Source organism: Schistocerca piceifrons, chromosome X (genome assembly GCF_021461385.2).
Source record: "Schistocerca piceifrons isolate TAMUIC-IGC-003096 chromosome X, iqSchPice1.1, whole genome shotgun sequence".
Lineage (NCBI taxonomy): Eukaryota > Metazoa > Arthropoda > Insecta > Orthoptera > Acrididae > Schistocerca > Schistocerca piceifrons.
This window is the reverse complement of record NC_060149.1, coordinates 585,806,627-585,822,099: the sequence shown is the minus strand read 5'-3', so window position 1 is coordinate 585,822,099 and position 15,473 is coordinate 585,806,627. Positions and strand designations below refer to the sequence as shown.

At 35.4% G+C, this 15,473-nt stretch overlaps 1 protein-coding gene across 1 annotated transcript in view; it reads right to left on the bottom strand.

Annotated features, from left to right (window-relative positions):
• The window catches only part of LOC124722536 (voltage-dependent calcium channel type A subunit alpha-1), a 393,558-nt gene that overhangs the window by 296,303 nt on the left and 81,782 nt on the right, over positions 1-15,473 (bottom strand). Inside the window, exon 7 of the mRNA XM_047247682.1 lies at positions 13,722-13,825. Within this exon, the coding sequence (XP_047103638.1) occupies positions 13,722-13,825 (104 nt within the window). The remainder of the gene's footprint in view (positions 1-13,721; positions 13,826-15,473) is intronic.

Here is a 15,473-nt window from a genome sequence, read left to right as displayed (position 1 = left end):
AATGAGAGATTTATTTGCCAACAAGAAGGCTTGATGAATTGATTTACAATATAATTCCTATCAATTGTTTTGAAGCTGTCTTCCCAAAGTCATGGATTTGCTGCTACTGGTGAGTACAATGCCTTTAGTTTTAGATGTTAGTAATTTGATTAAATTTGCTTCGCAAAATCCAGATTACAAGTTCGAATAATTTATACATGCTCTATTATTTCTTGTACTGTCACTTTTTCTGGCAGTCAGCCATGAACGTAAAACAAACGGGGAGTTCTGGCTGTCAAGGGGAAAAGAGCAGAGTGGGGGGACAAGCCATGCCACCCTCGCACAGGGCTGGCAGCCTATGTCCATATTCTCTGTTCCTAAGGCATAATTGATGTAATAATGTATATATGGATCGCTAATTCCATCTGATGTTGTGAGAGCCATATTTGAACCCTGTGACAGAACAAGATTGCTCTCCACACTCACTTCAAAATAAGAAAAGGAAACAACGAGCAAGCACAACTCAAAAGTGAAGCGGAGCACATACGGCTGCTAGAGTGCAATTGTTAGCTGAGTTTGGTTATATTGTTACATGGTAGTTCAGGCCCGATCTCCACTGGTATCTTAAGCAACTATACATCAAAACACCCCCTGCTTATGACTGCTACGTAAAAGTGACCAAACATACCCTGTGAGGACTAAAGAATTGCGCTGTTCATATGTGTGCTCATGCGCGTATGTGCGATAGAAATTTTCAAAGTTAGTGTTACATTTTATATTTCATGCAGACATGGAAACACACACACACACACTCTCTCTCTCTCTCTCTCTCTCTCTCTCTCTCTCTCTCTTTCTCTCTCTCTCATGCAAACACTTGCTATCATGTTCTCCAGGAATATATATAACTCTTTCTGTGCATAAAAAGGGTGCTGTTGTAATAAGTGTTTATTTCTGTTTCCCTATACATTTTGTTTGATATAATATCTTATGAAATATATGAATTATCGACAAAATTCCGTAATAGATTCAGTGCTACCAAACTAAGTTTTTTTGGCACTGCCAATGGAATGCCTCAGTGGCTGCCACTGATTATAACGCTCTCTCCTACTTTGTGGCCCTTCGAGAGTTGTGGCTGGATAACTGAGTTGGTAAGACCAATGTCCAAAGTACAAAGTTCTGGGATGAAGGCATAGTCCACTATACACAGAATTAATCTGTCAGGAAGTTTCACAATGAATTATATTTGCAATGCCAGAACCACTGAAAAACATAAAACTAGTCCTCTCTTTTCAAAATGTAAATAAGACACTGTAAGTATCATAGCTACATAATGCCCTGTAAAAACGCTTCACAACATCAGAAGAAAAACTGGGTCATTGACACAACGACATCAATACTTTTCCAGATGCTCTCATCTTGAGGAAAAAAAATGTAGTTAAATAACTTGATCGTCAGCGTGCTCCCATACATAGTGTCTACTTGCATACTTAAATACCTGGCTTTTTACTGAACTGTATTACATAACCAGTTCATCATTTAGTCAGTATTTATAATTATCTTATTAAAGTTTTCAAAATGCCTACAGTGAGTATTTACCTGCTTTGCTTAGTGTGTACAGTTAACAGCAAGAATCTGGGAAGAAGGAGTTGGTAACAAAAAGGAAAACATTTCACAAATTTATAACATGATGGAGAAAGAAACTGAGTATATCTGGTACTTAACATTCATCTGTGAAATAGTGTTGTAAAATAGCACTGACAAGTTTGATAGTAACATCACAGCATGTTACATTCATTGTAATGAGGGAACAAAATTATTTTCCTGTTAATCTTAAACTGTCACTCTCCCACATGTTTATTTTATCTTACTACAGTTGTTGCAAATTCTATTCTAGCAAAATGAAACCTACAACATTCACACAGCTCCAGAGTTTGTGTGTCACCAGTTTTAGGTTACAAAGAAATAGTACAATACCCATCAGCCTTGATCCACAGCACATTTAAATCTAAATCTTATAAAAGTTTTAGATTTTGTTCTTTTCCTTGTAAGAAATTACCTTTGTACAAAGTAACTTTACTTTTTAGTACAGCAAAAAACTATATTTTTAAAGTGCACCACAAATAGCAGAAATAATTTAAAATGTGATTTTATGTATCAAAGTATTTTAGGCTAGTATGGAGGGGGGCACTGTATATTTGGTATGGCTTCAACAGAAATAAAGAAACATCACAAAAACAACCAATAAATGTTGAAAAGAAGAAAAATACTTAAAAAGTCCCAGGAAAGTAATGAATTTTGTGATATATAACTGCTTGATGACAGCAGCATTTTTGCCGTGTGGGATGATGTCAAAATCAGAATACTGTTTACTACGCAAGACCTGTATGATATTGTGGATGAAACTGAATTATTTGAAATATGTCACACAGAAGAAAAAATATAAATGGCAACAATGGGACAGCAAGGCAAAACATTTTACAGGGTGAACATTAACAAAACAGACAAATTACAGGGACAGATTCCTGACTGGAAATGGAGGAGAAAAGGGTCCTATGAACACGTGTCCTGATATGCATAGTTGCCGCAATAGATGGAACTGATGAATGAAAGTTCCTATAACCATGTGTCATGCATTACTTGTGTGTTGCAGGCTGTATGATTGAAACAGCGAACTGTAAGCAGCAGAATGGCCTGGTATTCGTGTCAGGAACAATGAAGACAACTGACAGAAAGGTAAAGCCACATGTGTTGTGTTGTGAAACTTCCAAGGCTATGTACAATAAACTCAAAGTTGTTGTTGTTGTTGTTGTGGTCTTCAGTCCTGAGACTGGTTTGATGCAGCTCTCCATGCTACTCTATCCTGTGCAAGCTTTTTCATCTCCCAGTACCTACTGCAACCTACATCCTTCTGAATCTGCTTAGTGTATTCATCTCTTGGTCTCCCTCTACGATTTTTACCCTCCACGCTGCCCTCCAATACTAAATTGGTGATCCCTTGATGCCTCAGAACATGTCCTACCAACCGATCCCTTCTTCTGGTCAAGTTGTGCCACAAACTTCTCTTCTCCCCAATCCTATTCAATACTTCCTCATTAGTTATGTGATCTACCCATCTAATCTTCAGCATTCTTCTGTAGCACCACATTTCGAAAGCTTCTATTCTCTTCTTGTCCAAACTATTTATCGTCCATGTTTCACTTCCATACATGGCTACACTCCATACGAATACTTTCAGAAATGACTTCCTGACACTTAAATCTATACTGGATGTTAACAAATTTCTCTTCTTCAGAAACGCTTTCCTTGCCATTGCCAGCCTACATTTTATATCCTCTCTACTTCGACCATCATCAGTTATTTTGCTCCCCAAATAGCAAAACTCCTTTACTACTTTAAGTGCCTCATTTCCTAATCTAATTCCCTCAGCATCACCCGAATTAATTAGACTACATTCCATTATCCTTGTTTTGCTTTTGTTGATGTTCATCTTATATCTTCCTTTCAAGACACTGTCCATTCCATTCAACTGCTCTTCCAAGTCCTTTGCTGTCTCTGACAGAATTACAATGTCATCGGCGAACCTCAAAGTTTTTATTTCTTCTCCATGAATTTTAATACCTACTCCGAATTTTTCTTTTGTTTCCTTTACTGCTTGCTCAATATACAGATTGAACAACATCGGGGAGAGGCTACAACCCTGTCTTACTCCCTTCCCAACCACTGCTTCCCTTTCATGTCCCTCGACTCTTATAACTGCCATCTGGTTTCTGTACAAATTGTAAATAGCCTTTCGCTCCCTGTATTTTACCCCTGCCACCTTTAGAATTTGAAAGAGAGTATTCCAGTCAACATTGTCAAAAGCTTTCTCTAAGTCTACAAATGCTAGAAACGTAGGTTTGCCTTTCCTTAATCTTTCTTCTAAGATAAGTCGTAAGGTCAGTATTGCCTCACGTGTTCCAGTGTTTCTACGGAATCCAAACTGATCTTCCCCGAGGTTGGCTTCTACTAGTTTTTCCATTCGTCTGTAAAGAATTCGTGTTAGTATTTTGCAGCTGTGACTTATTAAGCTGATAGTTCGGTAATTTTCACATCTGTCAACACCTGCTTTCTTTGGGATTGGAATTATTATATTCTTCTTGAAGTCTGAGGGTATTTCGCCTGTTTCATACATCTTGCTCACCACATGGTAGAGTTTTGTCAGGACTGGCTCTCCCACGGCCGTCAGTAGTTCCAATGGAATATTGTCTACTCCGGGAGCCTTGTTTCGACTCAGATCTTTCAGTGCTCTGTCAAACTCTTCACGCAGTATCATATCTCCCATTTCATCTTCATCTACATCCTCTTCCATTTCCATAATATTGTCCTCAAGTACATCGCCCTTGTATAGACCCTCTATATACTCCTTCCACCTTTCTGCTTTCCCTTCTTTGCTTAGAACTGGGTTTCCATCTGAGCTCTTGATATTCATACAAGTTGTTCTCTTATCTCCAAAGTAATATGCAAAAAAGACACGTCTCAAAGAACTGTGCAGTTGTTTCAACAATATTATAGTTTCAAATACTGTGAAACTAGAGTCACGGCTAGTAATGTAAGTGCTCTAGAGAATATAGTGTTTTAACTGAATCATTTCAAGTCAGGAAAGATGTCAGACATGATACCCAAGTTTTGCCAAGCGAATTCACTCATTTTTCTCCAGCATAGAATTCATCACCCACAGGAGAGAAGATTGTAAAATCTAATCGCTAGGCTCAAAAAAGAAAAGGAATGACAAAGGTAATAATCAAGAAGATAGTATTGCCTTCGATGTTCATCTTAACAAAGATAAAAGAAAGGATCCAATCTATAACAACTGTGGTGAACATGGCCATTTTGCAGGAGAAAGTCAGAAGCCTAATAACAAAGAACACAGTTCAATATACAAGAAAAATAATCAAAGAATAATGGAATGCTACTTTAAAAACAAAAATAAAATTCAAGAACCATAAACAAGACCTTTCAAGCCCTGTCCTCACTGCAAAAAGACAAACCATAAAGAAGACATTTATTATTTTAAGGACAAAGACAATGCAAAAACAGTACTTTTCACCCCAGATGACATCAAAGAAGATCCAGTCATTGAAGGAAGCAAGAAAGAAGATATCTCTCAAGAAAACAAGAAAGAAGCAATCACCGAAGAAAAGAAGAGAGAAGTCATCACTAAAGAGAACAAGAAAGAAGAAATCAATGAAAAAAAGAAAGAAGACAGTGTATTTCTTGTATAAAAGATTTCAGAAGAAGTAGCAAGAAAGAAGAAATGACCATAGTTGTTGATAGTGTATGTATAGGATACATGTGTAATGATGTGGACAAATTGAAAAAGGTGGAAGACTATGGTAGTTTTGTGAAAGTCGCCTATCCAGGTGGATCAATGAAGATAGTAGCAATAGGAAAATTTGTGGGTGAATGCCATATTCTCTAGGATGTGGGGTATGTTTGTGAACTGAGTAGAAATCTAATGTCTGTTAATAGTATCACTGAAAAAATTGCACAGCTTTTAGTAAACATTCTATTTAAATCTATAAAGATAAAATACTTATTTTAGAAGGACCAAATACAAGAAACAGATTGTGTGAAGTGATAACTGAACCAGGAAAGTGACCATTATTGACAGATGGAGAAAACCAATAATGGCAAAAGAAGCAAGGTAATCCAGACATAACTTATACTTCAAAGACAAAGAAAATGTGTGATGGAGTACCTAATAGTTTATTCTCATCAGAAAAATTGCATGAAGCTTGTGTGAGAGCTAAGCTAACAAAATATCCATTTTCTACTGTGAGAGAGAGAGCAGCACGACCATTTTAAATAATACAAACTGATCTGTGTAGAGAGACAGATCCTCCAACATTCAGTTGATATAGATACTACAAGACTGTATTGGATGACTTCACTCATTTTTGTGTAATCTACTTGTTAAGACATACGTCAGAGGCTGCAACATCTATAAGAAAATATGTGTTGGAAAGAGAAAATCTGTTCAATGTGAAATTGTCAAAAATAAGATGTGTTAAAGGTGGAGAGTACACCAGCTGTGAAGCAGTGTGAAGGAAAAGTAACTGTGCCGGACTTTAGTATTAATTATATTCCTCAACTCAATGAGAAAGCAGAGAAATTAGACCTGACAATAATGAACAAGGCAATAGTAATTAACTGAAGAAAGATCTATATGGACAATCAGTCAAATCAATAAAAAATGTTACACCTGCAGGAAAGTGGTTTGGCAAAAGACCACAACCTATTAAGACTTCCAACTTTTGGATCAAGACATTTTGGCAAAAATCTAGGGTGCTTGAAGAATCTAGATGAAAAAAGTAACCCATGCACTTCTGTTGGCTATGCTCCAGATGGATACAGACTGTTTGATACACAAAGAAATGTTACTATTTCAAGAGATGATCAGAGTGTGGCAAAAGAAACTGTGAAGTATCAAATGACTCCCGGGATTGGAATGACTCCTTACCCTCTCCCTTAAAACCCACATCCTTTTGTCTTTCCCTCTCCTTCCCTCTTTCCTGATGAAGCAACCTTGGGTTGTGAAAGCTTGAATATTTGTGTGTGTGTTTTTTAATGTGTCTATCAACATACCAGCACTTTCTCATTTGGTAAGTTACAGCATCTTCGTTTAGATACTTTGACACCTGAAGAGTTGTTTCTGCTTTCTTTATTCAAAAACGGCAAAGATGGAGAAAAGAAGACAAAATTGATGTAAATGGTAAATTCAAAATAAAGGCTAAAAAGAGATACACAACAAACAATTACTTCTATATAAAAGTTTCAATGGTAACGACATCAGAAATGACAGAAATCATATAATAATAGAATTTGTTTTAATATACTAATAGAATTTGTTGAGAAACACAGCATGTATATGCTTAACACATTCTCCCATATGAGGGAAACAAAAAATGCAGTTCCAAAAGTTCCACATAGAATGAAAAATGAAACTGTGCAGGATGTGATGGTTGCTTTCAAACTGCAAGTGATCACAGGTTCATACAATACAGAGTACAGTTAGATATATGGTTAAACAGAGACTCATCAGGCAGGAAGTCATAAATGTATATTATGATCATTTATTAATAATATCAAGGTAAACAACATTAAAATAGGTAACATGTTCAGTATCTTGGCAGAAAGAATGTTATACAAACACAGACGGAAGCAGCAATTATTTAACAAAAGAATATCTGCAGTCAGGAAAAGTGAATGCATGTATGAAGCAGGCAAGTGAAAAGAAAGTCTCAAATGAAACAAGCAGCTGTTTAAGAGAAGGTGAGTTTCAAATAAACAATAACTAGGAAATGATTAAATATGCTTAATGAAACAACGCTATTTGTATATTTATTTGAGACAAAGTGGTAAGATACTAAGAAAATTGAGTAAATGAAACAAGTAAAGAAATAACTGTACGAAGATGATGAAATGGGAGTTTATGCTGGGTAGATGTTGTATTTCATAAGGTAATATAACATCTGGCACGATGACAAACTACAGAGAGAAAATTGTTCAAGAATTCCAAGATTCCTTTAAAGGTTTGCACGAAAGAGATGATCAGAAAAACAGATAGGTACTTATGAAAATAATGAAGTTCCTAATAAAATGCAAAATGATATGAATAAAGCCATTTGTAGTATGGAGAAAGGGAAGTCACTGGGTGATGGTGTTTCAAAAGAAATGCTTAAAGATGGAGGAAAAGACAGATATAAGGTATCTGCTAAATAGTTTACAGAATGTTTGTGAAAGAAGACTGTTGCCCAAAATTACACCAAACTGTAATTGTTCTGTTTTACAAGAAAGGGGAGAGACAAGACATAAAAAACTAAAGCCTGAACAGTCTCATATATGCAGTGTACTAGATACTCACTACAACTGCAGCAAAACTGCACAGAACAAAGAACATTAGGTTCCAATCACACAAAGGGAGAAGCTGGCTTTAGAAATTGACATAGTACAAAGGACAATCTGCAAGTCATGAACAAAATTACAGAACAGTGCAATGAGTATGAATTACCACTTCGTTTGGGATTCATGGTTTTGAAAAAGCTTTATACTCAGTTTCAACTAAATTGCTACTGATAACCATTGAGAAATGATGTAATGATTCAGTCTATGGCATTATACTGGATAGTACATACATAAATGCAATAGCTCCCGTTGAACTTTGTCAGGGCACTGAAAAATTCCAAATTGAAAGAGGAGTCAAACCAGAAGATTCCATAGCCTCAAAACCAATCTCAGCAATCATAGAGGAAGTTTTTGTACCTTCAAACTGAGAAAAACAGAGAAGGAAAGAAGTTAATGGAAGATATCTCAGTCACATTTGTTTTATGACTGGCACTGTACTATTTGCTTTAGTGCAGATAATATACAACAATAAATGGAAGAACTTATTAAATAAAGTATGAAAGCAGATGACTTTGAAAATCAATTACAATGAGACTAAAATAATGTATAACTGACATATCAAGAATAAAATAGTACAAATTAACCATGAATCAATGAAGCTATAAAACCAGTTGATGAGTTTGTTGATTTAGGGCAGATGATAAAATCAAAAACAAAAGAAATGAACATGAAAGTTAATTGGTCTAGAGCACTTCAGATTAGCTGAATAAGGCTTATCACAGGCGACAGGATGGCCAAAAAAGGAAACAGACAGAAAAATAAAACTGGCCTGGAGTGCTTCAGGTAGCCTAAACCAAATAAGGTTTTCAAAATAAAACTTCCAGTGTGTTTTTACAGTTAATGTGAAAACCATTCAAAAGTTGTTTGTTGCTCAGCAGATACTGGAAAGATGTACAGGTGTTGGACAAAAATATGGGAACACTGCATGAAATGCATGCTTGAACATAAATGCAGATGCTAACTAAGCATGAAGGTTGTGCTGTTGTATATAACCATGAACGGCACCTGTACAATGTCCTTATAATGTTGCAAGTGTCAGTCATGCTCAGAACAGTGTTCTGCATAGTGATGAGTGCAGTATGTTGGAGCTAAAGTATGTGTTCGGTGTTTCAAGAAGCACCATATCGAGGATTTATAGTACATGCAGGGAAAGCAGGGAAATATCATCTGTTATATCACAACACAGATAAAAGTATGTGTTGAGTGATCATGACATACAGTCATTGAAAAGGATCATAATGAAAAAGAAGAGGATGGCGGCTGCAAAGTTCACTCCAGAACTGAACGTTGCACTCACAAATTTTGTTGCCACCAAAAGAATATGAAGCGAATTCCACAAACAGGGGCAGGGTTAGCTGAAATTCCAAAACCAATCAGTGGTTCAAATGCCCGTAACAGGAAAACGTGGTGCCAAAGCCGTAAAACATAGACTATCGAGTAATGGAAGAAAGTCATTTGCTCTGACGAGTCTTGTTTCACACTGTTTCCAACATCTGGCTGAGTTCACATGGCAAGAATGAAACCTGGTGGAAATTCAATGATGATATGGGCTGCAATACCATGGTATTCTTCAAGTCACATTACTGCCAAGGATTATGTGGCTATTTTGGTGTGACCATTCTGGCTAATCAGGTCTATCCCATGATACAGTGTTTGTTCCCCAATGGTGATGCTGTGTCCCAAGACAACATGGCCCCTGTCTGCACAGCTTGCATTGTCCAAGACTGCTTTTGTGTTGACTAGAAGCTGGTTCAAAAGTTAATGGGTTTCCTACACCATATTAGGCATGGTAGTGTGTTGAGTTTTTGGTGTTTCCAAATATCTGTCCAACCCCTGTAAGTCTGGCATTGCTGGGAGAGACAAGACAACAAGCAAATAGAAAAGGGAACAGTCAGCACAGAAAGACATAATTATGATCATAATGGAAATGAAATGGAGATGGGTTGGAAATGTATCTAGTTGAATAGATGGTAGATGAATAGCAAGTTCTCTGCTGGATTTCAAGACTGGAAGATGGACAGATGGCATTAGAAAACATACAGGAGCAAAATGGATGTGTACCATTGAAGAACATATTGTATGGAGAAGTCTACACAATGCATCTATCCACGGTGGATGTCAAATGACTCATGATATGAACAGGCCTCTTAACAGGCCAAGATAGAGTCAAAAATTATACTATAGGAAAGGAAAAATGGAGAGTTCCACTCAAAGACCAAGGTTGAGGGATAAAATAATGAGCTGCATTCAGTCTTGAGAATCACTATAATGGCTGATTCACATAAAGGCAGTAATTTAGTACAGTAGTGGGTCTTTTTATAACTAAACATTTTTAGGTAACATTAACTATCTGATTAGCTTATAATAATATCTTACTGGAATCTATATGAAGTGGATAGTGGGTAGTTGAGTAGCTTTTCTCACCCCGGCTTGCATATTATTGGGAAAGTCTAAACAATGTCTCTTTAGTAGAGCTCTATAGATTAAGGTCTAAATTCCACCTGCTATTACTTGTGGATCAGCAGCAGGAATATTCAAAGTAAAGACATAACAATTCAATTTGTAACTGCTTACATTCCTGACAGTGCAGACTGTATTAGAATTCATGCTCTAGAAGGGAAAAAAATAGCCTTTTTTTGTCCTCACTACAGAAGTCACTTCTTATCTGATAACTGACACGTAAAGAAGACTGGATAAAAAAAAAAACTGATCATGATAATTATGGTGATAATATGTAACTAGCAGAATCAATAATGACTGATTGTTAGTTCCAGATTTACTGCAAAAATGATTCTCCAATGATGTTACACACAGAAGCTATTTTTTGGATGAAAAGAATTTCTGGTGCACCATATTCCTCACTACAGTTAGAAACTCTTATTTTGCAGTTTCACATTTTCCTATGAAATCAAATGTGCAACAAGTGTTGGTTGGTTGTTTTTGGGGAAGGAGACCAGACAGCGTGGTCATCGGTCTCATCGGATTAGGGAAGGATGGGGAAGGAAGTCAGCCATGTCCTTTCAGAGGAACCATCCCGGCATTTGCCTGGAGTGATTTAGGGAAATCACGGAAAACCTAAATCAGGATGGCCGGACGCGGGATTGAACCGTCGTCCTCCCGAATGCGAGTCCAGTGTCTAACCACTGCGCCACCTCGTTCGGTGCAACAAATGTGACTGACAATTCAAAGCCAATGACAAATTATTTTTGTGAACAGTAACAGACATGAACACTTCGAAAAAAGTGAGCTCTTTCCTGGTTCTTTGAAATTTTCATCTTTTGTGCACACACCACTAGATTAGGTTTGCATTGCACTTAATGCTAGTCTTTTCTCAGGAGTGGAATAAAATCAAAATCACTGGGTGCAAAATGATTCAAAGACAGATTCTTAACAAAACAAGTTCGAAGATATAGGGAAACTATCAGTGTGTATGCTGTTCCTATGAAACAAATATCATATCAGCTCTACCATTACACAACTCTTGTACAAGCATTTCAGTTTTACTTCTCTGCTACTGCTTATGCAGTGCTATCTACAATTTCAAAAGAAGTACAGCAATCTAGTATTATAATGTTACAATTTCCTGGGATACCTGCTTGAGTGATCCAACTGAGATATGCCCCAAATGCTTGGGAAAATTGTTGTTTAGTTCGAGTTTTATAAAATTTTGCTCTTCGTTCAACACGAGTTCTTTCATTTGAAAATTCACTGAAAAGGAAACATTTGTGCATGTGCCCAAAGGTTAGAAAAATAAAAAAATTATAATGATAACAGAACATATCAAAATAAGAATGATGTAAATAAAATATGAATGATAACACAAAAAATGAAACTAAAGGAAAAACATTAATAATTCTTCAAAAGTAAAAAAAGTTTCTGGGAAAAAAATTATTCTGAAACACTTTTTCTTGTATTTTATGCCCGGGCAACGATTTGAAAGATATTATTATTTTCAAGAAAATGTGGACAAAAACTACAGGAAAATTGAAGAAAATCAGTTTCAAATGTGAAAATTTTAGGCTGATGCTAATTGTGACTTTTATGAATAGTAATTGAAACATGAAAAAATTGAACCAGCCACTTTTATTTAACTATACACTATGCATTTTGGAGAATTATAACTCTGTCATTACATGGATTTATGTAAATATTAAATCACATAGACACTTTGAATGTAAAGCTTTCTGAGCAACCAGTGGCACTCTTAGTGAGAAAAAGGTAAAAACAAAATTGTTTTAATGTATGGGTTTGAAGCTTTATTGTGACAAGAGTTCTCTCATTGTAAATGTAAATAGCAACATAAATAGCTTTCAGTGGCCACAAGATGCTGATCTGAATGCTATTTTACAGTAACATTACACACAAGACGTTTCATGATGTGACATAAACAGATATTGCATGCTCATATACATACGTCAGTTCATGAAATTAAAGTATGTAACATAATACATAATTTAAAAAAACCAGCCTGTGATATCTGAAAGTCATTTATATTTCTATTTACTTATGAAATGAAAGCACCCTCATAGTTAAACTGTTTTGTATCCATGGACTGAAATATTTCTGATTCAACCCTCTGCTCTCTGGAAGGGCTACAGGTAGGCCAGAAAATTGTACATACAAACCATATACATTATGCTGCTTTTAAATAAATCTTCATAATGACAAGCATAAAATCCTTCACAGTATAGTCCTCTCAAATGTAAAGCAGAAAGCTAAGTGAGAATGACTGATTAGTTACGTGTGTACTTCAACACAATCTGTATTAATCATAATGATGATCAAACAACAAATACTTTGTGTGATAAGTTCACACAATAAACTTATTAAATGGCTCAATGTATTTATTAATAAAGTTTGCTTCATACGTACAGATTGAAATGTTACAAATTATTTGTAAAACAAACACAACTTGCTCCCACCATTAAATGAAACTGATGATACATTTCATTTGTACATAATTAGTGCATTATAATTGCCATATGAGTATGTGTTAATTAGGGTATAGAGAACAGGGAATAAAATATATAGTGTGTTATTTATTACTTCTGCGTGAATATTAATGTCAGTACGCACAACCAGCACGTCATGTGTGACGTTTTGCTTTACAATAATTCATAACTGTGGGCAATCACCTTAACCCATATACCACACTGAAAATACTAGTTACAGCTTTTTAGAAATCATAAATTCTGGTTATAGCATCTTCAGATGTGTAGATTTATGTGTAGCAGATTTCAGCACACCTTCACTTATTTCACCTGACGCATTAGTTACCCTCCTACGCATACAGAGCCTGAATGTGGTCCACAACTGATAAAATATGACAGAATTTTAGGAAAATAAGCAAATTACACAGCTAATTTTCTACAACAAATACATCTGTATCAATTTAGTAAAAGTAACCAAAACCAAATAAAAAGAAAAAAAAAAGAGACAAGTTTAGGCTGTACTGTCTGATTGACAACAAGGTCATTAGAGATGGAAAACAAGCTATGACTGGATAAAGATGGGAAAGGAATTTCCCATACCTTTCTCAAAGAAATCTAGTGCTCTAATTGATTTAGAGTATCTGTGGAGAATTTAAATCTGGAAGGCTGGACAGGTATTAATTCCTCTCCTCAGAGATAAAAATCCAGTGTCTTAAACATTGAGCATCCTCACAAGATCAAAGTGATTGATATACATGGTAAAAATATTAAATTCAATACATTAAAACCATTATAATAAAGAATGAAGATATTAATTACTTTAAACATATAAATACTGTTACTGTGTATTTACTTTAGATTACTCACCCACTAAGAACACCAAGAACTAAATTGAGCATGAAGAAGGAACCCAGGACGATTAATGGCACAAAATATACCCAGTTGAAATAACTACCTAGTGCATCATTTGTCTGAAATCAAAAGAAATATTTATATTGTAGAAAATATGGAATATAAACCACACATGTGATAATAAGAAAATATGAGATGAGAATGCTAAATTATATGGATGGAATTAAAATCAGAGAAACTAACATTTTCAGTAAATACTGTCCAGTGATCAAGAATACATGAATAACAGTGAGAATGATTGTATATATGCCCTACAGTACCCACAGTTTCAAATGCAAGAGCTCATCATGTGGAACACTGGGGATAAACTTACGTTTTCAGCAAAATTATGCAATTAGTTCTGAAAATAAGCATGTTTCATGCTGCAACATATCCAACCAATAAGCAAATCAGTCACTGAGCCAATGTTTGGTTCAAATACCACTATGAATGGCTCAACTGAAAATGGTATCTGACTGTTTCTTTCTGACTTCACACTATCAGCTTTAGAGTATTTGCACTTAAATGTGGAACTTGAACTTCAATTAACTTGATATCATTTACTTATCAAAGCACTTAGCAAAGCGAACAGCACACTAAGTGCCAGAAAAAGTTCTAAGACCATTAAGTTCCTAAGACTGATTAAACCCATAGCTCTGAATCTGTAATTTAACAAGTACATTATATGTCACAATACCGTACTTGTATGTGTTATTTCATAATTATATTGTTTTTTTCCCCATACACTATATGATGCATTATTACACAAATGCAAACAGTAACCTATAAGAATATTTTATCTCTTTACATATTTGTAATTCAATTGTGATATTCCAAGAAGCCATGCATCACATACCACCTGCCATGCTCTTTTGTGAGAATGTGTTTCTTCATCACTAGAAAAAGTAATGACAAAAGACAGTGTTAATCATGGCAGTCTATATGGCATAATCGCTACGGTTGCTACAGTTGTTTTGTGATTGCATAGTGTAGTGAGAGATTCCCTTAGCAACTTGTCGTGTTCAGGAATGCAGTACACATCAAGTGAAATGAAAAATATTAAGCCCTTCAAGCAACTGTGCAGGGAAGTAGGATCTAAATAATCAGCATAAACTAGCTTCTTGACTTTTCAACTTAATATAGTGTACTTAAAGTTGCAACCACAGTAAATAAGACAAGAAGTAATGTCCATAAAGTGCAAAGAACACTCTGTAAATGAGATCACAAAGACAATTCTCACAACTTTCTGAACAAAAAAAGGACAAAATTTAACAAAATAATAGATACCTAAATATTTACATTAAACATACCTAAAAATAAACACTCACACAAATTTTGGTAATAGAAAAAGGCAACACACAAATGTCAATGTGCCGTTGTCACAAATTGTTATACATGATGATGAAGATAAAGATAATAACAACAGCAATAATAATCACATAGACATTACCAATGCTACAGCAAAAACAATAAATATAATTCTAATTATCTGACACAGTTAATATCTAAAAGATCCATGACCCTGCCAGTTAGATCTGTCAGTCACCTTCTCTCATTTTTTTTCCAACCAAGATCAATTACGAGATCATACCACAAAATGAATGTACACTTTGCTGAACTAACAGTCATTCTTCATAGGCAAATCCCATTACCAACATAATGTCAAAATATAAGTGGCTCAGTGAAAAATGAGCTCGTCGCAACTAGAGATAGTTTCAAATAAAGAGA